This window comes from Phaseolus vulgaris, chromosome 11 (genome assembly GCF_000499845.2).
Source record: "Phaseolus vulgaris cultivar G19833 chromosome 11, P. vulgaris v2.0, whole genome shotgun sequence".
NCBI classification, from domain to species: Eukaryota; Viridiplantae; Streptophyta; class Magnoliopsida; order Fabales; family Fabaceae; genus Phaseolus; species Phaseolus vulgaris.
Genome location: NC_023749.2, coordinates 36,494,801 through 36,518,985, shown reverse-complemented (window position 1 = coordinate 36,518,985; position 24,185 = coordinate 36,494,801). Strand labels below are relative to the sequence as shown.

The window sequence follows — 24,185 nt, the reverse complement described above, 5'->3', positions numbered from 1 at the left end:
TTTCAAGAAAAAAAAAAGTAACTATCGACAAAATAAGTGGATATTATACACCAAAACATAATGTAAAAAAAATAAGATAATTAAACTAAAATAGGAAGAAAAGTAATTTTAAAATAAAATCTTGAAAATGCTTAACTATTGCAATTGTTTTGTCTTGTTGATTATGGTTACCAATTCTCTTTATAAAAAAAAATCTGGTTTGATATATGGTAAGTTATTTTCACTAAAAAAACACTCAATTTCCAACCTAATTACATTCAATCTTTACTCTAATATATAGATTTTAAGATCTATATACTTAGACCAAAAAAAAAAGAAACAGCCAAAGTACTTCCACACCTACATCATTCAAAAATTGCAACATCACATGGGTGTGAAATGAGCAAAATCATTGCTACCACCACAACTGAAGATCAGTCACCCTTCTAATGAAAGATACAACTTCGTGTAACTCCTTTTAAAAGCAATGTCAATGGTTGGTGCTATTTATGTCATAAATTTCTACAATATTTTTTTCTTTGTTTCTATTTATCCTAGTGTTGTCTATTTATTATTAAATATGTCAAATCGTGTGGTCCTCCATGGGATACATGACCTTTAAATAAGGACAAAAAACAATTAAAACTCACTAGCATGAAAGGAGGAGTAACCTTACTAAGTATAACAATTGAGAACACATAAGTTTGAACTAAATCATGTCTTTAGAAAACCTAAATCGATACAATTTTATATCTCAACTTTATGTAAACGAACATTGTAATACTAAAATAAAATCACTGAATAAAGATTAATTTTATAAATAAAAAATAATAATAAATATTATTTTAGATACTAAAATAATTATTAGTATCTAAAATAATTTTATTGTTAATAAATAATTTTTAAATTAATAATTAATTAACTGTCAAAATTTTAACTATAAACTTTTAAATTTAATCTTAATAGTTAAAAAAAATTTAATAATTTTTTTAATTTCTAAAATAATATGTAATTTAGTTAATATAGTAATTAATTTTTTTAATACTAAAATAATTATTAGTATCTAAAATAATTTTATTATTAATAAATAATTTTTAAATTAATAATTAATTATCTATCAAAATTTTAACTACAAATTTTTAAATTTAATTTTAATAGTTAAAAAAATTTAATTTCTAAATTAATATGTAATTTAGTTAATATAGTAATTAATTTTTTTTAAATTAGTTTTTATCTAATAATTTTTTTTGGTGTAAACCCTTTAAAATGTGAAAGTTTTTGTCTTTTGGAATAAAAAGTAACACTTTATACCACTAACTAATCTTCGACAAATTCAATAATGAGATAAGAAGACAACGAATGTAATGTTAAGCTTTTGGCAAGTTTTTTTTTTTTTTATCAACAAAGAATGAATAAATATAAAATTGAGAAACATGGTTTGGCAATTATGGTCAAAGTCCAAAGGCAGAAATTGTGAAATGTGAATTCTCTATTGCGGCTTGGCAATGGGAACGACCAAACAAAAGAGTTTCATATTTGTGTTCCCATTCCAATTCCAATTCTTAATTGCATATGAAAGTGCTCACAAAAACAAAAGATTATATTAATTTTTCTTATCAATAATAAAAAAATTAAATTAAAATATTTGATGCCAATTCTTATAAAAAAAAATTATCTGAACTTAATGTTTTCTGATGAACATAAATAACAAGTAACAAACAAAAATTCAGATGAAACAAAAGCAATTTCATACCGTAACTTTTAACACCCCAGAAAATAACATCTAAATATTTCAATACAAGTTCTACGTATTTCTATACAAACTTGGAGTTTTTCAAAACATTCCTAATACATATGATTAGGATTTATAGAAATACAAATATTTACATATCCATAACTCAAAATAAAACTTTGAAACCTCTAAGGCTTTCCTGCACCTGTATGGTCATCTGCTCGTGTACATAGTACAGTCATCGCAGTTTAAACACAACACAAAAAGCAAGGGTAAGCTAGTGAAAATAAAATTTTATAATATACGGAATAAATTAAAAGAGAAAATAAAATTACATGGCCAATTTCTCAATTATTCAATCTTCTTCAAATTCCAACATAAATCAATCACATAGATCTCACATGGATCTACACATCCAGAATATTCAACAAACAACGTCTTCCGGAAGACCCGTATTAAGTAAGTCCTACCAGAGACTAACACCTGATCCAAAGATTACCAGCGAATCCAACAGAAAGGATTAGGGTAAGTTCAATATAACCCAAGTCGTGCATCTCATATGTCACGGTGTGCATGAACTCCCCCATCAGCTTCTCACCACCTGATATCTTAGTCTATGTGACTTAGATCATCAGTGAAGCTCGGAGATCTCTGTTACCACATAGGCATCAATACTTAATACACAACAAACATCAGTCCATACATTATCCCAAATGTATGAATTCAATTCCATACCATTCCATCATACAATATCATTCAAAAAGTGATCCACAATATTCAAAAGTCTATTTGACATAAGAAAAGATAACACTTTAATACTAAATCATCAAAATATAATATTTTTAAATTTAAATAATATACAAACAAACAACCCAATATATAAACACACAACATCCCTACATGAAAAAATTGAATATTGGGACCACGTCCCTTCTGCATTCAGATCTTCTATCCTCGGGTGCTATTAAAAAATTAAATTTAGCTTCCCTTACCTCAATTGCTTGCTTTCCAAGCAACTTTTAGAATTTTATTTCCCACAGTCTGGATAAGCTTCAAGATTTACGGGCCTAATGCAAGTTATCCAAACATAACAAAAATTCAGTATAGAGTAGAATAAGTTGAGAGGATTAAACTTCTCAACTGACCCCACCAATATTGATGACTAAATTCTAAGGAAAAACAAAGAACAAAGGATATTTAGAGTAAAAATGAACTTACTCTGTTTAAAAATCTGATCGGGTAGAAATGTTCCTTAACTCGCCAGCTACAACGTGGTCCGATCAGATTCTAAAATAGATGAAGATTGGAAGAGAAAATTAAGAGAGAGGGAGATAAGAGAATATGGAGAGAGAGAGAGAGAAATGAAGATAAGGAAGAAAAGAAGAAGAAGAAGAAGAAAAAAACGTGCAGGGGGGAGGGTTCTGTCTTTTTTTTAAAAAGAAAAGTATTGTTACATTATCTCCAACTACAAAAATTTTCGTCCTCGAAAATGAACTTACCAAGAAAGAGATTAGGGTATGATGCTCCTATCTTTTCTTCAATTTCCCAAGTGGAATCTCCAGAGATGAGATCCCACAATACTTTCACCATGGGAATACTCCTTCCACGAAGTTGTTTCACTTGTGAATCTAAAATTCTGATTGGCTTCACTTCAAATGACAGATTTTCTTTGACCTGGATGGAATTAAACTCTAGAATGTGGCTAGGATCAGGTACATACTTTCTTAGCTGAGATACATGGAAAATAATATAGTATTGGTTTAGTCGTTAAGGTGTCATTTAAAAATAATATTAATTTAAACATTTGTGTCACTTGTCTTTCTGAAGGACGTCCATACCACCACCTCATTGACATTCCTTCTACCCAGCTTGCAGTGGTACGATTGTAGCACTTGTCACATAATTAATCACTTCAATGCAGCATCTTCCATTCGCTCCTTTTTGGACTTTGGCTTCCCCTTGTTTGCTCCTTTTAAGCTCACTTTTATCAGAAACCAACTTCCTACTTGCCAGGGTCCATCTCGCACTTAGATTGGTTGGAGTTTACAACTTCGACTTACACATAACCCTGAACCAGCATACACCCTACCTCTATTGGTCTGTTATAAGACACATCAAAACAGAATCCTCCATCATGTCCTTAACATTCCTTTTGACTCTCTTGCATACAAACACATATGTCCTTTCCATCTTGCATCAGATGCAGAGAACCAGATCTATTTAGGTGGAAATTTTTTTTATAGAAGAATAAGTATATATAAATTTATACTTCATCCAATTAAAATTCAAAGGGAGTCAATATTTTTTTAATATCAAAATGGAGTTGTTGAGAAAGTTATACACTAAAATAGTGTGGATAAAGGAAATAATTTATAGGAAAAGGAGATGAGTGTGAACGAAGAAGATGAGTGCAAATAAAGGAGATGAGTGTATGTGAAGGAGATGAGTATAAATAAAGGAGATGAGTGTATGCGAAAGAGATGATTGTGGATGAAGAATTTTTTTGAAGGAAGTTAAAGAGAAATAACCCAAGAGATTTGTTATCATTAAATTTGGACATTTTGGATTAAAAATAATTTACAATTCTTATTTATTGTCATGAAGGTGCATGGTTTCAACACATAAATTAGCATGACTTAATACATTAACTTAAATAAACATCAAAGATATATTATATTAGCATCGACTCAATTGATGCTTATTCAAATAAATAATAAGATAAATAAAATTAGTGTCAGTCTAATCGATGTTAACTTCAATAAATATAAATAAATAAATAAAATTAACGTCAATTAAACCGACACTAATATTAGTTATTTTTAATATTTATTTTAGTTACTATTAGTTAAGCCGACTTTAGTCCAACATTAATATAAATAATTTTATTTATTAAAAAAGTTTAAAATAGTTAACATTACTTTAATGTTAGTTGAGTCGATTTTATAAGCATCCAACATTAAGCAACTTTATAACCATTTGTTAAGCCTAAACCCTAAACCCTAAACTTTATAACCATTTGTTAAGCCGACGCTAATCAAACACTAGAATACATATTTATTTCTTAAAAAAGGTTATAAATAATTGTCATTGGCTTAGAGTTGACTAAGGCTGTTGAAGTTGTTGGTGCTTCTATATTTAATGAATAGTCTCTTAAATAGGCTTTGAGCATTGAAGACTTAGTTTTATAGTGTATGTTGTGTCCTTTTTGATTTATATGTCTTTCTTCTTTGAGACTAGGTTCATCTCTATAAATGCTTAAGAAAATTTATTTAATTTGTAAAAAAATTTATGGTTAAAAGATAATTTCAATACATTAAAATGTTCTTATTCAAAGTCCTAGAAAACTGGAGAAGATGTTTTAATTTATTACTTTATGATTTAAATGATTGATATTTGTTATAATCATAAATAGTTGTAAGAGTATATTTTAATATGTTAAAACGAGTTTTTAATAGATTGAAATTTTTGATGTTTTTAAAATAATTTTTATCAGTTTATTTTAACATATTAAAATAGGAATTTAATTTATTATTTCCACTAGTAAGTTAATTAAATCAATATAAAAATTATTATGTAATATTCTTCCATTTTTTTATGTCTATTTATAAATTTAAATTTATTTTTTTTATATTGTACCTATATTTTCTAATTTATTAAAATTGAGCACGTAATTTACTTTAATAATTTAATTCAACAGGTAATCCATTCTAATTCTTCATAAGTTTTCAAAAATTTTGAAAGTTCAATTCACCTGATAAATTCTCGACCTTAATAACAAAGTCATCTCTATCAACCCTTAAATCATTTAAAAATAATTTTATATACTTTTAATGTTTTTAATAAAAAATTAACCTTTTAAATCACTTTAGAATAATAAATTAAAGTATTACAATTTAGTCAACCCTAATATTTAAAAACTAATTTAATATCTTCTTTCGTTAATATGTTATTTTATTTTATTAAGTTAAAATTAATCACATGTATATAAAATGTTCGTATATAAAAATAAAACATATATAAAATCAAAACAAAAAATTATCTATCCACATTTTTATTTTTATTTTATTTTAATAAGTCAAAATTTAATTTTACCATAATTTTTATTATTTTAAGATATGCATATTAACTATAAATTTAATAATTTTTAATATATACTTATTTACATAATTTATTTGCTGATATGTTATTTTATTTAAATTTGAGATATTATTTAAGAAATTCAAATTAAAAATAGCTTTTTTTAAAATAATCAATTGGAGAGAGAGAGAGAAAAATTATAAAATAAAAACATACAAAAATATGGAAAAAAATATATAATATGAAAAATACGAGAGAATAGGCAGGATGAAGCATAATTTTTTTTATATAAATTAAATAGTATTTTAAGAAGTAAAATGAATATACCAAATAAAATAAAGAATTCCTTTATATATATAATTATGAGACCGAATCATGATTTATATATATATATATATATAAATAAGTGTTTTCTTAAATAATCCTAATTTTATTGAAAAATTTAATTATTGACATTTGATATTAATATAGGAAAATTGGAATTATAAAATAGTATAGTTGACTTGGTCTTAGCACTATATGAAGATCTCAAGTTATTATTTGAATATCTACAAAATAAATCACTGAAAATGTACAATCAATTTTTAAGATAAATATTATTAAAATATGATTTAATTTGTATATAATAATTGTATCTTAGTAATGAAGAACTAAAAATTATAATTTAATAATAATAAAAAAAATAAACTATCTAGAAAACAAAATATGAATTTAAAGTTACTTCTGAAAAAATTATTTAAATAAGGTTTAATAACTTGAAACTATGTTCGTCCAAATAGACCACTGAAAGAAACAGGCACACTGATTTTGACCCTTGATCCCTCCAAGGTCATATCCATGTTTCATGCAGTTGAAAAAAAAAAAAACACAGAACCTATTCTTGAAAATGCAAGCAAAGTGGAATTTTGATTCTGAGCCACGTGTAATAATATATGATGTACGTGTTAGCTGTCGTAAAGGGTTGTCTCTGTGCGCAAAAGAAAAATGGATAAGGTTCATTTTAAAAAGTGCATTCTCTTTAATATTTTTAAGTTGTGACCATTCTAGAAAACATAATTCTCTATTCCTCTTACGTCTTCACAAATACTTTAAATTTCTGAAAAGTTAACGTTTGACTGATTCTGTTTCATCAGCAATAACCTAATGCATGTTCCCATTCTATTCTTCATAAAGGAATTTTTTAACCTATTTAAGTATGAACACTTTTATCTAATGGTTTTGTTACATGCATGGTTCAGATAGTTTGATTGTGATGGCATCAAATAAAGAGAATAACGTTTATAACGTGATATGCTCTGTGTTGTGACAGCACCTATTAAAGAGATGGAACATTTATTATGTGCTAGTGCTTGATAAAAATAATGATGTTTAATTTAATAATATGTTCAAATTAAAAAGGTAAATTATGATAGTCAATGTATAGTTATTGGTGCATTGAAAATATGTAGGGATGGTAATGCTTTGTGTTAAGTTTATTTTGTATCTAGTTAAAAAATGGATAGGATTGGTCGATTGCTTAAGAATTTTTTATTAGTTTTGTTTGTCGTCCTCAATTACTTGTAAGTTTGGGGTTGAATCTGCATAAACAAAATTAAAAAAAAGAGTTAATGTTTGGAGCAATAATTTTATTTTAATGTTTCACATTTTTATTATATATAATAGTTTATTATTAATAATAAAATTTAAATAAATTGAAAAAATATAATATTAACATCTATATCAAATAAATTTGTTAAAGTTACATATCTTTCATGAAAAAAAAAATTAAGTTATTAAAAATTATAATAATTAATCATTATCTTGTTTTGATTTTAAAAGTATCATTGTTTGGGTTATAGGATTAACTAGTCCCGTTCTCATTGGTAGACAATGAGTTATATGAAGTCAACTTAAGTCGATAAGTTATAATACTTAACTTTTTGGGTGCAAGTTGAGGAGGATTAAAGCAATCAGAGAGATTTTCATTTTGTATAAATATAAATTATCCGAGTTTCATTAATTTCACGTATACGAGTTTAAATATCTCTTAAATATTTTAATTTATTTAATTTTATTTTTTAAATAAAAAATAATTCACCCTTTCTTTTCTATTCCCATAATTTTTAAGCTTCACACCCCACAATTTTTAAGATAAGCATTTTATATTTCATCAAAGTGATTTTTAGATTATTTATTTTGGAAATCATTCCGAACAAACTTTCTGGAATTTTTAGAAGGTAATTTTCGAAACACGCTTTTTAAAACACATTAAATAAAAAATTTAGAATATATTTTTCGAAATACATGAAATGCATTTAAAAATGAACATTCTAAAACAGGACTTTTGGAACAAGCTCTCCACATCAAACATAAAATCCTCCAAAATGAACCTTTCAGAATGATTTTTTCGGAATAAACTTTATAGAACATATGAAATATGTTACGGAATGAAGTTTTCAAAGATATTTTTTTGGAACAATCTTTCCAAAAATAAAACAAAATTTTTTCTTCTTGCACCCCATAATGTCTAACTATACACTCATAATTTGTAAAATGATCATTTTTTCTTTTGTAAAAGTGATTTTTAGATTATCTGTTTTAATATCTTTTCAAATAAGATTTCTAGAATTTTCAAAGCACAGAAAAAATTACAAAACAAATTTTCTAAAACATATTTTTCAAAACACATAAAATACACTTCATAACAAGATTTTTATAATAGAATTTTCAGAACAAACTTTGAAGAACATAATATTTTTTCAAAACGAACTTTCTAGAATGAGATTTTTAAAACAAGTTTTCTTTCCAAAACATAACTTTTGGAACAAGTTTTTGAAAACATCTATAGAGCTCTTATTCTCCCTCTCAATGAGTGTTGCGAAGCATGAGGTGCAGTGGCGATCTAGTGAAAAGGGTTATTTTTTGTCTTTTAACGACGCTGTTATTAATAATGGGGTGCAATAAGAAATTGCTAAAGCAGTGCTTAATTATTTATGAAAAACCCACAAGGCTCAGTACAAGGCAATTGCTTCCTGCACCATATCAATGCACCCAATTTTAATTTAAAAAGACGAAAATGCCCTTAAATAAAATGGGGTACATATAAAAATACATTTTGGACTTCTTTTCCAAAATATGTTTATAGATTTTCTTTCCAGAACGAATTTTTTTTATTAGGGATTTACTTATCTAGAATGAGATTTAATGGGATTTTGACTTTTGTTTCAGATTTTTGTTTCCAGAATGTAATATTCTCTATGGATCTATTTTTTTGAATGTATTATTTTTAATTCTGGATTTTCATTTCTGGAATGAAAGATATTTTTTGAAATTTAAAACTGTGTAGGGTGCAGGTTAAAAAAGATTGGGTGTAGGAAGAATTTGCCCAATATAATATAAAAGCCCAGAATCATTTTTATATGTTTGGGCTATCTTGAATGTAATACATATTGTTCTTATATCTTTATTTTCTTCAATATTTTTCATCCTAAATTTTCCCCCTATTCATCTAAATAACATATTTTCATCCTTTTTTTTCTCTATTTTTCATATTTAAACATGTATAGCTTAAGTCACATTTCTAAAAACAAAAACAAATATATTGTGAAAAATGAAAATAAATACTACGTTAGTTAATTACATGTAAAGCCAAAAATTATAAAAGTGTGAGACAGTCATCTCAAAGATATTTCATGAAGAATTAATTAAGCTTAAAATTACATCATAAAAATCTGTGTCGTTGAAAAAATTCTCGAGACGAAAGTGTCATGGGGAAAGATGATGAAGAAGGAATTCAGTTAATATTGCTTTTACATTTATCTAATAATAAATTATCATATGATTAAGAATTATCAACTTTATACTAATTATCACATGTCAAATTCTCCGTGTAGCTCTGTTACCTGCAATTTTATATTTTTTTAATTCTAATAAAACTCAATTTTATATTTTTTTTAATTTTAATAATATTCTTCAGGGTGGGTAGGTGTGGTGCATAATGTAGTGTTTTTTTTTCTTCTTTATTTTCAAAATGGTGATGGTTGGTTGTGATGATGGTTGATGATAGTTAGTGGTGAACGTCGGTGATTGAAATAAGTTTTGTACTGTTTTTATCAATAGTGATTGTGTTTTCATTTACTTATTCCACAATCCGCAAACCACAAAATCCAGAAGAAACAATCAATGAGGTGTAAGGATGAAGTACAAAACTAAAAAAAAAATAAAAATTCTCTTCGATAGAAAAATATTTTGGTTCACAAGGGTTGCTTCAAGTTGCAATATAGTCTACTTCATACAATCATTGCAAATACAACAATAATTATTTTCTTGATAGATTTTTTGTAATATTGCCTAGAAAAAAAACTTATAACTATAAGAGACTCAAACCCTCAAGTAACCTGAATTTATTTTATGGAGTAAATTAAAATATTGTGGTTGGAGAAAAATAAAATAATTGTGACCGAAAGAGAAGTATGAGATTATTTAAAAAGGTGAGGTGATGCTTCATTTAAAATTATTTAAAAAAAATTTAAAAATTAAAATTTACCTTTTATAATTATTATAAAAAATTATTATAAAGATGCAAGGTTAAGGTAAGAAAGTAGAGGAGAATTTGTCTTATAACAAATCACTTCATGCTTTTTACACCCAATTAAAAGAAAGAAAGAAACAGATTAAAAAATGTTGACACAATGATGACATTTGTCCAACCTTTGCACAAGCTTAATATAATAATATTTACTTTAACATGTATTAAAAAATCAAACTAAAAAAATGGGAAAACTAAAACTAAAAAAAAAAACATGAAAAAGGTTATGTATGTGGATATCATAATGGATTACTTTTTTAGTAGTCAAGATCTAAATTTTCAATTTATTCTCCGGACTCTTGGCCCACCATGTAGTTTATGGGCTCAAATTGAGTCCAGCTAATACGCACTGTAATAATTATAGTTAATAGTTAATAATTAAGGGTATGTTTGCTTCCAAAATATTTTTAGGAAAAGAAAAGATTAAATAAGTTTCATTATAAGTTAAAATCAGTTGTGCACAACTTAAAAACAATTTATTTATTAAGATATTAGAATTTTTTTTTTCTTATTTTTTAAAGTGTTTATTATTTTTTTTCCGAATAGGTATAATATAACGAAATAAACGGAAACATGTGACAGAAAAATCCAAACTCTTTATTTACAATATTGTGAGAAAATTTAGTATCAAATTAGTAAACTTACATAAATTTGTGGTTGGAGAAAAAAAAAGTGTTGCTTACAAGTCATACACTTTTAGATAAGATTATTTTTAAGAATGTCTATGAGAAAAAAGTATAAAAAAATATAAACTTTTTTAAGTTGAAAATAGTTTAGGTATAACTTAAAAATAAAAATTTATAAATATTATAAGAGAGTTTTTTGCTCCAAAAATTCATATAGCTTCAGACGTAAATGATGAGAAGAAAGAAAAAAAGAAATACCATATTTATTGAATTCTAAGTAAAGAAAAGAAGCTTATGAAGATGAAGATTGAAGTAGATGAATAGCGCATGCACTACGTATCTAAGACCCTACAAAGTATAATTTTCTGGTTCCTTGAAGCTCATGCAATGTTATACTTGCTATTTTTGCCTTCAAGTTATATACACGTGGCTACCATTCATGTTCATATAAAGCACACAATAAAATATCTCTCACTAAATGAAAAGATTAATACAAATTTTGTAGGAGAAGATATTACACTACTACAAAATAATTAAATAAAATTTATTTTAAGGATAAAAATATTAATTATTATATTAACTAAATTAAATTTTATTTTAAAAATTAAAAAAATTATTAATATAGAATTTTTTTTTATTATTAATAAATAATTTTTAAATTAATAATTAATTAATTATCAATGTTTTACTTTCAAATTTTTAAATTTAAATAATTAGTTGCTAAAATTATAATAGTTAATTATATATGAATAATTTTTTTAGTATCTAAAATAATATTTAATTTAATAAATATAATAATTAATTATTTTTTGTTTTTAATATTTTTTATTTAATAATTTTTTTGTAGTATTATATATATAATAAATTATATATATTTTGTTTTAAAAAGTTAACTATTGATTTTATTTTAAATTTTACTTTTCTTTTAACTGTTTTAAAGAATTTACATTAGTAAACAAAAGACATTTTCTGATAATTATTAAAAAAAATTCATGTCAATTTGAGAACCCAAGTTAATCTAGACAAAATAGAAAGTTTACTTATTATATCTGTTAAATAAATAACAACATAGAAAGGGACATGAGTCAAAGTTAAGTTTGCGTAGTGGACAGTATATGAGTGTTTCAGGTTCTAAAATATGCTACAAATGGAAAAACAAATGTTACAGTTTGAAGAGAAGAGTGTGAATAATTTTTATATCGGTTTAAATTTGAATTAATATAGTAAATGTCTATGAAAATTAAAAATTTAAATGACATATAAAGTATATATATTTTTATTTTGGTTTAAATTAGAGATGATATAGAAAGTCTTCGTCTTATTCATAAGTTGTCATTGTTTGAATTATAAACCTTTTCATAATAAACTGTTATTTCATGTAATTTTTTTCATTTTTATAAATATAAAGGAAAATAAATAATTAAAATATATAAATTCATATATACGAAAATAAGTAAAAAAGAAATATATGTTAAGATTTATCTAAAGCTACATGTATTATTTTTAAGGAACATTTGTTAATCTCTCCTTAGTACGTTAAACTATTTTGTAAATTATAAGTGAAAAATACTCACTTAAATTTATAATTTTATTTTTCTTTATAAGTTTTAACCATCATATAATGCTACATATTTTTTTTTCAATTGAGGAGGTAACTTTTGTCACTTTCACTTTTCAAAAAATAATAGTTGTCTAATCTTCTTAGATCTAATAATATAATTACTTTTAAAGCTTAATTATCTTATACAATCATTTTCTTAATCTGTTTTTCTCATAATTAAAAAGTACCACTTCAAATATATTTTTTTTACGTACATATTCTAATATCCATATCGTATGCCCAATATTATTCTAATAATATCATAGATATTTTTTTTAATTTTTAATGACTTATTTACTATTATACTTTTTAGAACTATCTATGTTCTTTTATATGTGAGATATTCTGTTTATTACAAAAAAAAAAAATATTAAATTATTAGAATGTCAATTAATAACCACCAGGAAGAAGTTTAAAACACATCATTTTACACATCAAATTTTATTTTGTTATCTACAATTTACCAAATGAACTTTTCCTAACGTGGCCTCAAAGTGCGTGTAACTAAAATCTTTTAATAAAATTTTTTTAGCAAATACTTTATTAGTTTTTTTTATTAGTTAAATAGTTTATTTGTAAGTTTAATTAAACAACTTCTATAAAAAATAATAACTTATGGGATATATGTAAAATACAGTTTCCTCATATAATTATAGTATAAAGTTGCTGTAAAAAATGCTCATTAGTACAAAGTTTGTCATTGACAGAAAAAATGATGAAGCTTATATGATGATTTTGTTTTTATTCAAAAGTGGTTGGTAGCTCTTAAAAGCTATCTAGTAACTCACAAGTCAATTTATTTAATTAAAAGTGTTTAGTAAACTAGTTAATAAATATCAAATGACATAAAAGGTTGTATAAGATTTATTATATAAATAAAGTTTATATCTTTTTAAATAAAAATATATTATTATAAATTATAATTTTAGCTTTTTATAAAATAATAAAAATCATTTTATATTTTTTAGTATTTTTTAAAAGTTATATACACTTTTTTTTTATTTGGACAAGTAATTTTATTTAAATGAGTTTATGTATGAGTATTAATAAAATTTAATTTTTATTTTTTAATTTAAACCATTATTACACTAATGATTTTTTACACCTTTCACTATGTGTAATTTTGATATAACATCATTAATGATTAATGAAGTATTAGTTATGTCAATTTATAATATTATTTTTTTTAATTTGAACTAAACACAAAATGAAAACAACCCAATAAAACTAAAATGTATGTAATAAAAGTACTAATAAGTAAAAAAATATAATAAAAATATTAAAATATAACAAATAATAATAGAAGGAACTAAATATGTTAAAGTTAAAAACTAGTTAAAGTAACTGGTTAAAACGATTTATAATTTTAAAACTGTAATTTTTTTTAAACAAATTACTTAATAATCACTCTTATATTTTTCAAACTATTTTTTAAGTTATTTAAATAAATTATTTAAGATACTTTAAATAACTAACATTTAAATTCTCCTTTTCCACCACTTGTGCAATTTATTAAGCTTGTCGCACTCACAACATGTGACTAATTATATATTCAATTCTTAAACATGGACGTGGCATTCTTTTCACTTAATTATGTCAGAGACTTCTTACAATAATTTTAAAAATCTTCCTCTATCTTAATTCAAAATAATGTTAAGTAATTTCTTTAATTAAAATAAAAAGAATTTATTTAAAAAAATTATCAACTTAAAAATATATAGACACTAAAAAAATATTAAATAAAAATTAATTTTAGAGATAAAAAATTATTAGTCATTATATTGATTAAATTAGATTTTATTTTAGAAAAAAATTATTAATATATATAAAATAATTTTTAAATGGTGAGAATTGTGTGTGTTTTTTTTTAAGAATGTTCTCTTAACATTTATTTAGAATCATAGAAAGAAAAAAACCAAATAATAAATAAAAATTATTTAAAAGTTTCGTTGTATGATCTAAAGTTAGACTATATTGATATGATACTTCTTTTATAAATGCAATTTGCAATATACACTTTGCACTCTAGGATGTTTTTTTTATTATGGTGTTAATGTAAAGTAAAAAAGCTTTTTAAGAAAGTAGATTTTATTTTTATTTCATGTTCAATAACGAAACTTTTTTATTTATTTATTTATTTATATTTTCTACATGTATCTTTTAAGAAAATCTAGTTATTTCTTTTTCATGTTCAATTTTTGTTATTTTATATACGACGTGTGAAGTTTACGTTTTTCGGCACTTAAAAAAAAACTAATTTCATAAAAACAGCAATGAAAATGTTTTTAATAGTCAATTTAGGTTAGCAATTTGGTTTTCTTCTATTTCTAAAATCACTTTAAAAAACATTATTTGTTTTTAGTTAAAATAATTTATTTTCTATTATCAAAATTTCATTCAAAACACGGTATTTATTTAATCCAAGCATCTACTTATCATGAATATATATATTTTTTTATTCTTTTATGTTTGTCTTCGTGAAAAGCACCTCCATACCATATAAATATTCTATATACATTGAAAATTTGAATAACAAAAGTGCAGAAATAATGCACATAAAGACGTGTACACCACCAAGAACCATTCACAAAATCTTTGTCAATGTTAATACATAAAGAGGGTTTGATTGAAATGCCCTTTCAATGAAGTGAAATGGCCAACCCAAGTTCCAAAATTGAGGGAAAAATCACAACTTTTTTTGTTAACAATTATTACATCATATTTTTTTAGGTTCCAATCTCTTAAACCCTAATGGGTGATTATCACAGTGAAACACTATAAGTTTATTTTGTAAATGATTATGATTGTGATGAAAATAATAATGATGTATGCAAATTAGGGTATGTTAAAAACTTAAAATAAACCCTAGAAAGATAGGTAAACCACACACACAAGGAAAACCACAGAGTAGGAGATAAAGGAGAAGTCTATTTTATTTTTCATTAACCAAGGCATGGACCTGAAATCTTAGTTAACTAATCAATGTCTAAAGAATTGACCAAAGTCATTTTCTTGAAGGTCAGAAGTGAGCTTCATTTTGTTTTCTTCCTCAAATTAAATTCTTACTTGGATTCTTCACTTCTCTTTATATCATATCACATTTGGTAATTTAGGTGGGTTAGGTTGACAGTTAGAGTTACTTGATAACTTCTATTCTCATCTTCCACAATCTTTAATTCCCATGCATGCATTTTGGAATATAATATGGAAATAAAACTTATTCTTTTTACTTTAACTGATTATCTCTAATATTCATGCAAGTCTCCAGTTAAAAATTAATACATGTGATTTCTACAAATCATGTAACAAGTTTTAATTCAGAAAAAAAATAAGTTTTTTTGTCCTGTCAGATTTCTCTAACTCTTCTTAGTTAGCAGTAAATTATCTTTCAATGATAAACTAATGCATATTGTTTTTTTTTTGTTCAATTTTATAATAATGATAAATTTTGTAAAGGATAACTCTTTAAACACTTTTAAAGAAAAATGCTTTGAAAAGAGGATTTAGCATTATTGGTAACAGAAAAATTTTCAACAGGCACGAGTTTACCTCATCAAGGTGGCATGAATATGAAGAAACAGAAGTGAGAACTTCATGTATCATATCCAAAACAAGTAAACAAGAATCAAACTTGATATTATGATGATGTGGGCATTGCAAGGATACATGCATACAACCCTCACAAAAGTTTTGGGGCGGTTTGTTCACAGCGTGGAGCCAATCATTGCTGTTCAGAAGAAAAAAAAGCAATGAATGAAGAGAAATGGTCCTTCAGCATATGATCAAGTTTGAATCTACAACAAAGTGAGGGTCCCACGTGTCCACCTTGTTCAAAGTTCAAACATCCCTCGAAGAGTGTGTGCACTTTATGCTTTTGTTGTTGTAACAACAACTCTTGCTCCACCTTCATCAGATTCTTCAATTCTTCTCTCTCACATTAGCTTCACTTTTTTTATCCTTCTCACTGCCACACTGTTGTTTTCGGAGTTCTGTGCTAAAATAAAGCATGGGACTGTCTCAGGGTTACCTCTGTTTGTTTTTTACCTTGTATGAACAGGTGAGTTTGTGGTCCAACGTGGTACGCGTTTTTCTACAACATGTCTGTTTTTTTGGCCTAAAGTTATTGCTGTCGGTGTTTTTATCTGTCGGCCAATATTTTCTGTAAGGGTGTTTTGTGTTAGTGTTATTCCTTGCTGATGTTTCATTGCTCAATGGGTTTGTTCTCCCTCCCTCTGTTTCTCTTTTGTATGTGTTTTGTTTGGTTGTGAAGAATTTTCTGGGGAGGGAAATAGTTATCTTTATTTGATTTAAGGCTAGATTTGGGTCTAGAAAAAAGGTTGATTTTTTTGCAACATGGCGAATCACAGTTTGAATATCTCCAATGTGAGATGCTCTCATTTAGTTTCGGATGGAGCTTTTGAAAAGGCACTCATTGTGGAAAACCAGAAAAGAATTTTGTTTAAAGCCAGTGTATGCCTTAGTTGGATTTGATCAAAGGGTTGAGTCGTTTTTCATAAATCTCAATTTTTTCTTGTGTTTTCTATTCGCACAGTAAGATTTTTCTTGTACAAAGAATTCAAAGAAAAGAAAATGTGCATATTTCACTTGGGGTAAAATATTGAATTCAACTCCATTTGTGTTGTGTATTTATTTTTTCATTATGCTGCTTCTCCTTTTTTTGGTCTTCGATGCCATTCCTTGATTTCTGTATAATTGTGATTTTGATTAATTGACCTTTCGGATTGACAAGCTGGGTTATTATCTTAAATCATTCATTTATTCTTTTTGACAATTTGCTTTATTATTCAACACAGTTATGCCAAGCTGTAGCTTTTAAATTTTGGCTCAGTGTTGTGGTTTTTAACAATGTATTTAACAGAATTTATTGAGGGCACTGAAATCCCATGTAATATGAATCAAGTTTCAAGATTAACTATTACTGATCTCATGTTATTAAATATTAACCATGGTTGTTGTGTGCTTGATGTATCTCATGGCAGGCCTATCAATGGATTGGATGATCAACAGGGAACAATAGCAAAGAAGTGAAGAGGAGATGAGAGAGGAGTCAATAGGGCTGATTATTGGGGTTTCCATAGGGGTGGTTATTGGACTAGTTTTGGCAATTTTTGCATTCTTCTGCCATAGGTATCATCGGAAGCGTTCACAGATAGGCAATAGCAGTTCTAGAAGGGCTGCTACCATTCCAATCCGCACACATGGTGCTGATTCTTGCACCATTCTATCAGACTCAACCTTAGGTCCAGAATCACCCATAAAGTCAGGAAGGTATGGCATGCCCTTCTGGCTTGAGGGGTTTAAGAAGAGTAGTAACATGGTCCCAGCATCTGGCCTACCTGAATATGCATACAAGTAAGAGTTTGTTTCTTATATGAAGTTGCCTTCATTTGCCTTTCTTTTTGTTCTGGGATGAGCTATTTTAGTCTGCTTGAGTCTAAAAACAATAATTTTCTCTTTATTTTCTCAGAATGGAATATGAAATGCTCCGTTAAACTTGCATTGCATTTTCTTGAATCATGATTTGTATACTTCAATGAGAAATAGTCTCAAGTTATGAGGCTGAAACAGTTTGACATCAAACAAAGTAAAAGATGCCTTTTGGAGCCTTAGTTTTAATACCACTAAGCATTGTACTTGCTAAAATAGATGCTTGATTGGGATTTAGTAATGGCCATTTGAACTCATGCTTGGTATGCATCTGCTATATAAATGCATATGCAAACCTAAGTTTTAACTTATCATATATGTCTTTTTTAAGATAAGCCAAAACGTAACTATTTTGTTTGGAAATGTTTACTTTTTAGTGATTACATATTGTAACCAAGTGAAATTCAAAATGCTAGACTGCGTTTGTCATTCTTTGTATTGAATGTTTTCTTTATGCTTCAGGGATTTGCAGAAAGCAACACATAATTTTACAACAGTCATAGGACAAGGTGCGTTTGGTCCTGTTTATAAAGCTCAGATGTCTACTGGTGAGACTGTTGCAGTTAAAGTTCTTGCAACTAATTCTAAGCAAGGGGAGAAAGAATTTCACACAGAGGTAGGTTGCCAATGTTATTTTCCATTACTTGGCCACACCACTGATAGAATTATGCTGTGTTTCAAGGCATAAACTTCAGGGCCAATTGTGTTAGATATTTGGTAACCAGAGAAAATTCATGAAGTCAGACTGCTGAAGAAAAATATAGGACTAATGTAGATTGGTATTCATGTATAAATATCATTTTGGAAAATTACAATATTAAAAATAAGACTATTTCCATATCCTAAATTGGAAAAAAATATATTGTTTTTGTCTGTGCTATTTCAGATAATCAGTTAGTTAGTGACGAAAAAGGCATGTTTCCTTTTAGCTGAAGTTAAGGACTCTTAGAATAATTGATGATATAGCAGTTTTACAGTCCTTATCATATTCATTCATTTTCTGCTCTACCTTTCTTTTTACTCCAGGGTAATTTCCAATTGCAACCTTTAATGTTGTACTTTTTCTCAGGTCATGTTGCTGGGAAGGTTACACCATAGAAATCTGGTGAATTTGGTTGGATATTGTGCAGAAAAGGGGCAACATATACTTGTATATGTATACATGAGTAAGGGTAGCTTGGCATCCCACTTGTATGGTAGTAAGTCATCTATCTCTCCTTTTGTATGACAGGTGTAGACTGTTCTTCTATACAAACTTTGGTCCCTGAATGTGCTCACTTAATAGTAGTGAATTATTGTCTGCCTTCCAATTGATTATTTGGTGTATTGAAAGTGCAATAATAGATTGAACAATATGCTTTTCTTGTCTCTATATTCAGGTGATGTGAATGAAGCACTGTGCTGGGATTTGAGGGTTCACATAGCTTTAGATGTGGCAAGAGGCTTGGAGTATCTTCATGATGGGGTAGGTTTCCTTGTGATCTGAACCAATCAAACTATAACTTATATATTGATATAAGGCTATAATTGTTTGTATTGTCACTCAGGCAGTTCCCCCTGTAATCCATCGAGACATCAAATCTTCCAATATTCTGTTGGATCAATCCATGCGAGCCAGGGTATGTTCTTGTTACTCACCCACCATACTTATCACACAAAAAGTAGCTTGCAAATTGCAAGAAACACACTCACACACACACACACTATTCAATAGTATTGCAACTTGTCATGGTCATTTATTGCTGTTAGGAATCAGGATGCTTGTTAATGTATAGTTGTTAATGCTGAATCAAGCAGGTTTCTGATTTTGGACTTTCAAGAGAAGAGAAGGTGGATAAACATGCAGCTATTCGGGGTACCTTTGGCTATCTTGACCCTGAGTATATATCTTCAGGAACATTCACCAAGAAAAGTGATGTATACAGTTTTGGAGTGTTGCTCTTTGAAATTATAGCTGGCAGAAACCCTCAACAGGGTCTTATGGAATATGTTGAGCTTGTAAGACCTCTCTCTCCCTCCAAACCACACTGAGAATAATTGTTAGTGGTTACAATCATAGGTATTTTGTTAGGAGTAGTAGAATGAGTTTCCTAAAGTTAGAGTCTCTTGTCTAATGAATTAGTCTTTTTAAACTGGTTCTCTTTTTGAGCTTAAGTCCTAATATGTATGTAAATAATAAGAGATAACATTCAAAATTAGGTTGTTTCTTTTGAAGAAATCTATTAGGGTTACTTCACATGAATATACTGGTTAAAGATATTAATGTGTTTAATTTATATATGATTTTTTTTTGTTTCAGTAAATGATTTCACCTTCTAATTCAATAATTAGAATTTGTTAAGAAGAAACTATTAGGTGGTTAGGAATCATCATGGTCCCTCTGAATCACATGTAATTAACTATTATCAATTTTATCTTAAAAAAATGCTATTAACTTTTTTTTTGTAAATTAAAAGTCTTCTGATGAATTGGTCGAATGAAACTGTCATGGTGAAGAAAGAAAAGATGTCAAAGTCAAAAATAGTTGTTAACTTGTTACCTTTGTTCACTGAACACATCTTGCATATTCATTTTCTAGGCTAACCAATGTCATTGATGAATGATTAGGCAGCAATGAACATCGAGGGAAAAGTTGGGTGGGAGGAGATTGTGGATTCTCACCTTCAAGGAAACTTTGATGTGAAGGAACTCAATGAAGTTGCAGCACTAGCCTACAAATGCATCAACCGTGCCCCAAATAAACGTCCTTCTATGAGGGATATTGTGCAAGTGCTAACAAGAATCCTCAAAGCAAGGCACCATGGGAATCATCACAAAAATTCCTTGTCAGCCACAGATGAAGTTTTCATTGATGCTGATCAGCTAGAGACCATGGTTTCAGTCACTGACCACAGAAGAGAAGAATCTAAGGATAATGCAACAGAGGTGTCTGATGAGTACAATGTTGTTTTATCTTAACCTCATTCTTTTGTTACACTTCACCTTTTTATTTTGGATTTGCATGTACATGGTTGTAGATTTGGTTTGTATACTTTTGTGTAAGTGTTCCATCTTTTTTTTTTCTTTGCATTGTCCTGCAGAAATGATACACCAAAATTTGTATACTAGTGCTTTCACTAATCCAAGTGAAGAGGAAGATAACTTTTTCACAAATTATAATAAATTCATTAATTTTTATAAGAATTATTTTAAAAAGCATACCAACAATCTAATTAATTATGTAAGCATAATTATTAAACTCAATGGTAATGTCATCTATATCACCTTATTTTGTTTTTTTCTGAGTCATCCCAGCATCCCATTTTCACCCTTTGAAGATTTTTTTGTAATTCTTTACGTATTTTAGGAGCATTACCGTCCTTTGTGATTATGTGGTGAGAAGGGATAGTTTCTGATATGTGTTCCACTTTTATCTTACACTCATTCCTTACTGTTGTTTGTGCTGTCCTTTTTTCATTATTTAATTTTTTTTTAATTACTCGAAAGTTAACTTATGATTATGATTTGAGAGTGTGTTTTAGATTTGTTGAATTTGGAAGTAATTTTTAGTAAAATTACATTCCGAATTACATATGGAATTATTTTCTAAGAAAAGATTTTCGGATTATCTAATATAGAATTTATCAATTAATCTAGAAAATATCATCAAATCATATTTTTTTATTATATAATCTGAAATATATTTCTAATATACGTAATTCATAACATAAATTTACATTATATATTGATTAATCCACAATATTTTATGGAACCGAGATAAGTTATGGATTGTCTAATTTGAATTGTGTAATCTAAAGAATCACTCAGTTACAAAATCCAAAATATATAAAAAAAAAAACACACCTTCATGATCAAACATTTTAACTTTTTTACAAAAGCATATTTTTGGAATTATAAAACTTATGGTATACTGTAAAACATACGGAGGTGCAGAAAGAAGCAACACAACCTAAATTATAAGGCAAATTCTTCATGCATTTTAAAATTTATAAAGTTTTACTTCATTTCAAAAAAAAATTGAATTAAAAAAATACATTCTGGAAAAGCAAATTTAGAATAAATTTCTGTATTCCGGAAATGGAATTTTGGAATAGAAATAAAAATAAAAATCTTATTCTGTAAAAGCAATTCCAGAATACAAGAAATACATTTTGGAAAACAAAATCCAAAAATTATTATGGAAAAGAGATTTTAGAAACCAAAAGTGTTCCGAAAATCCAAATCCAGAAACGTGTTATAGAAAATGAAATCCATAATGTATTTTTTTTGCACCCCTCTTATTTAAGGACATTTTTATCATTACACATAAACATCAAGTGGATGTACAAATTTTATTGGGTGCAAGAAGTAATTCCCAAATTACAAAAGAAAAACTAGTTTTTGCACACCAATAGTTTCTTCTTTGGAAAAGTTAAAAGATAGTCATTATGAAAAAATTTAGATTGCGTAATCCGAAAATGTGCTCCAAATGCGAAGAATACTTTTAGATCAACAAATGCACAATTTGGAGTATATTTTCAGATCAATAAATATATTATAAATTATATAATTTTAAAATCTGAAAATATATTTTAAATTTTCAATCAACAAATATATTATAAATTATATAATTTTAAAATCTGAAAATATATTTTAAATTTTCATATAATTCATAATGTATTTTAAATTACGCAATGTAAAAATATTCTATCAAGAATACATTTTCAAATTACACAGTTTCAAAACATATTCTTAATTATACTACTCATAATCTATAATATACACCATTGAAGGAGCACAAACAAACAGAAAGTATTGCCACGTCTCTCAAGCAAAATATTTTGAAAAAAAATAATACAAAATATCAATTTACCAAAATTTGAAAATACAACCACATGGCATATATCTAACACATGACATAAATTTACTTTTTCCTCGGTCTCATCCACCAAGACTTTGCTCTAATAGTCAGAAAACTTTTCTAACAATTTTCATTTCATTTCAAAGTTCTCTTCACTCATTGCCTTTATAAGTTTTTCCTACCCTCATTACTAATTCTTCCACTTTCGTTCTCTACTTATTCTTCCTCCACTCTTATTGCTCATTCTTCCATTGATTCATTGTTTTAGGTTCTTGTTTTCTTTCGTCACTATTGTTTTTGTTTTCATTTCTGTTATTGCTTCCACCACCGCGCTCCGCCACCAATGTTACCCTCCACCAATGTCGTTGCCATCACCTTGAGGTTGATGTTATTTTTATTTTTTAAAATGTTTTATTATTTATTATAATTTGTATATTTTAGTATTTATAATTTTTAGGTAATTATTAATAATTTATATTATGTTAATTGTAATTATTAATAATTTATAATTTGTTTATTTATATTATGTTAATTGTTATAATAGAATTATTAATTAGTTAGATTGTAATCAAATTAATATTGTGATATGAGTTGGATTGAACATAGACACTTTTAAACTCTTGAACACAACATTATATGAAAATGAAAACAACAATTCAAGGATCAAAGAGTGCTTAAACAATGAAAACGAAAATACATCAACAAAACAGAATGTTGAAAACAGAATTGGACTTCAAGGAAGCTTAAGGAGTCATTAATGGAGACATAGCCTTCCAAAATGATGATCCGAACTCAACAAGAGTGCTATCTCCTTGTAAACATCCATGGATCAAGATTACTAAACACAAATGAAATAATAACACAAGGAACCGAACAGAAAATTGAAGAACAAGCTAAGAACACAAAATCAATCGGTGGAAAGATGAAGAACACTAAAGGAAAACTAAACTACCGATTGAAATTGAAATTGGAGATGAAAGGAATGAAAACTTATGGAATGAAGCTCGGCTGGAATGGAGAATTGGAACTACATCACGCCACTTGGAGGAATTGTTCCAGGATAAGTGAAGGAAACCGCCACTTGAAGCTCTCCAATAGCTCACAAGATGAGACCAAGCAAGGAGATTCAAATCTCACACAAATCTCTCTCCAAATGAGTAGAGTTTCTCTATATCAAATTTCCAATTCTGAATTTTACAAGAGCCCACACCTCTATTTATAGTGTGAGGGTGCTGAAAAATAGGTGGGAAAATTCAAATGAAACTCATTTGAAATTCCCACAAAAAACAAGTCACATGGGAGGTGTGACCTTTTTC

General features: G+C 27.0%; 1 protein-coding gene and 1 long non-coding RNA gene across 8 annotated transcripts; one reads left to right on the top strand and one right to left on the bottom strand.

The window, feature by feature from the left end:
• Nucleotides 1-1,759: 1,759 nt before the first annotated feature.
• Nucleotides 1,760-3,110, bottom strand: LOC137829038 (uncharacterized). The gene is made up of 3 exons (XR_011084007.1): nucleotides 2,930-3,110; nucleotides 2,704-2,778; nucleotides 1,760-1,928 (listed from the first exon to the last, which is right to left on the bottom strand). It is a non-coding gene; the product is annotated as an uncharacterized lncRNA (long non-coding RNA).
• A 13,129-nt stretch (nucleotides 3,111-16,239) lies between these two features.
• Nucleotides 16,240-21,215, top strand: LOC137827001 (calcium/calmodulin-regulated receptor-like kinase 1). Of its 7 annotated transcripts, none has more exons than XM_068633176.1 (8): nucleotides 16,240-16,638; nucleotides 17,582-17,954; nucleotides 18,492-18,645; nucleotides 19,099-19,228; nucleotides 19,409-19,494; nucleotides 19,577-19,648; nucleotides 19,827-20,027; nucleotides 20,637-21,215. In XM_068633176.1, the coding sequence occupies exons 2-8, from the start codon at nucleotides 17,638-17,640 to the stop codon at nucleotides 20,985-20,987; spliced, it is 1,311 nt and encodes a 436-aa protein (XP_068489277.1). In that variant the 5' UTR covers nucleotides 16,240-16,638; nucleotides 17,582-17,637; the 3' UTR covers nucleotides 20,988-21,215. The 7 variants fall into 7 exon arrangements, with proteins under 7 accessions (XP_068489277.1, XP_068489287.1, XP_068489327.1 ...); XM_068633186.1 differs by lacking the exon at nucleotides 16,240-16,638 and adding an exon at nucleotides 16,670-16,796; XM_068633226.1 differs by lacking the exon at nucleotides 16,240-16,638 and adding an exon at nucleotides 16,709-16,742.
• The last annotated feature ends 2,970 nt before the right edge of the window (nucleotides 21,216-24,185 follow it).

Excerpts from the sequence above, each read along its gene's own strand:
- LOC137827001 (XM_068633176.1), top strand. The coding sequence starts at position 17,638 with ATGAGAGAGGAGTCAATAGGGCTGATTATTGGGGTTTCCATAGGGGTG. Across the intron at positions 17,955-18,491 it reads CTACCTGAATATGCATACAA|GGATTTGCAGAAAGCAACAC; the intron begins GTAAGAGTTTGT and ends TTTATGCTTCAG. Across the intron at positions 19,229-19,408 it reads GGCATCCCACTTGTATGGTA|GTGATGTGAATGAAGCACTG; the intron begins GTAAGTCATCTA and ends CTCTATATTCAG.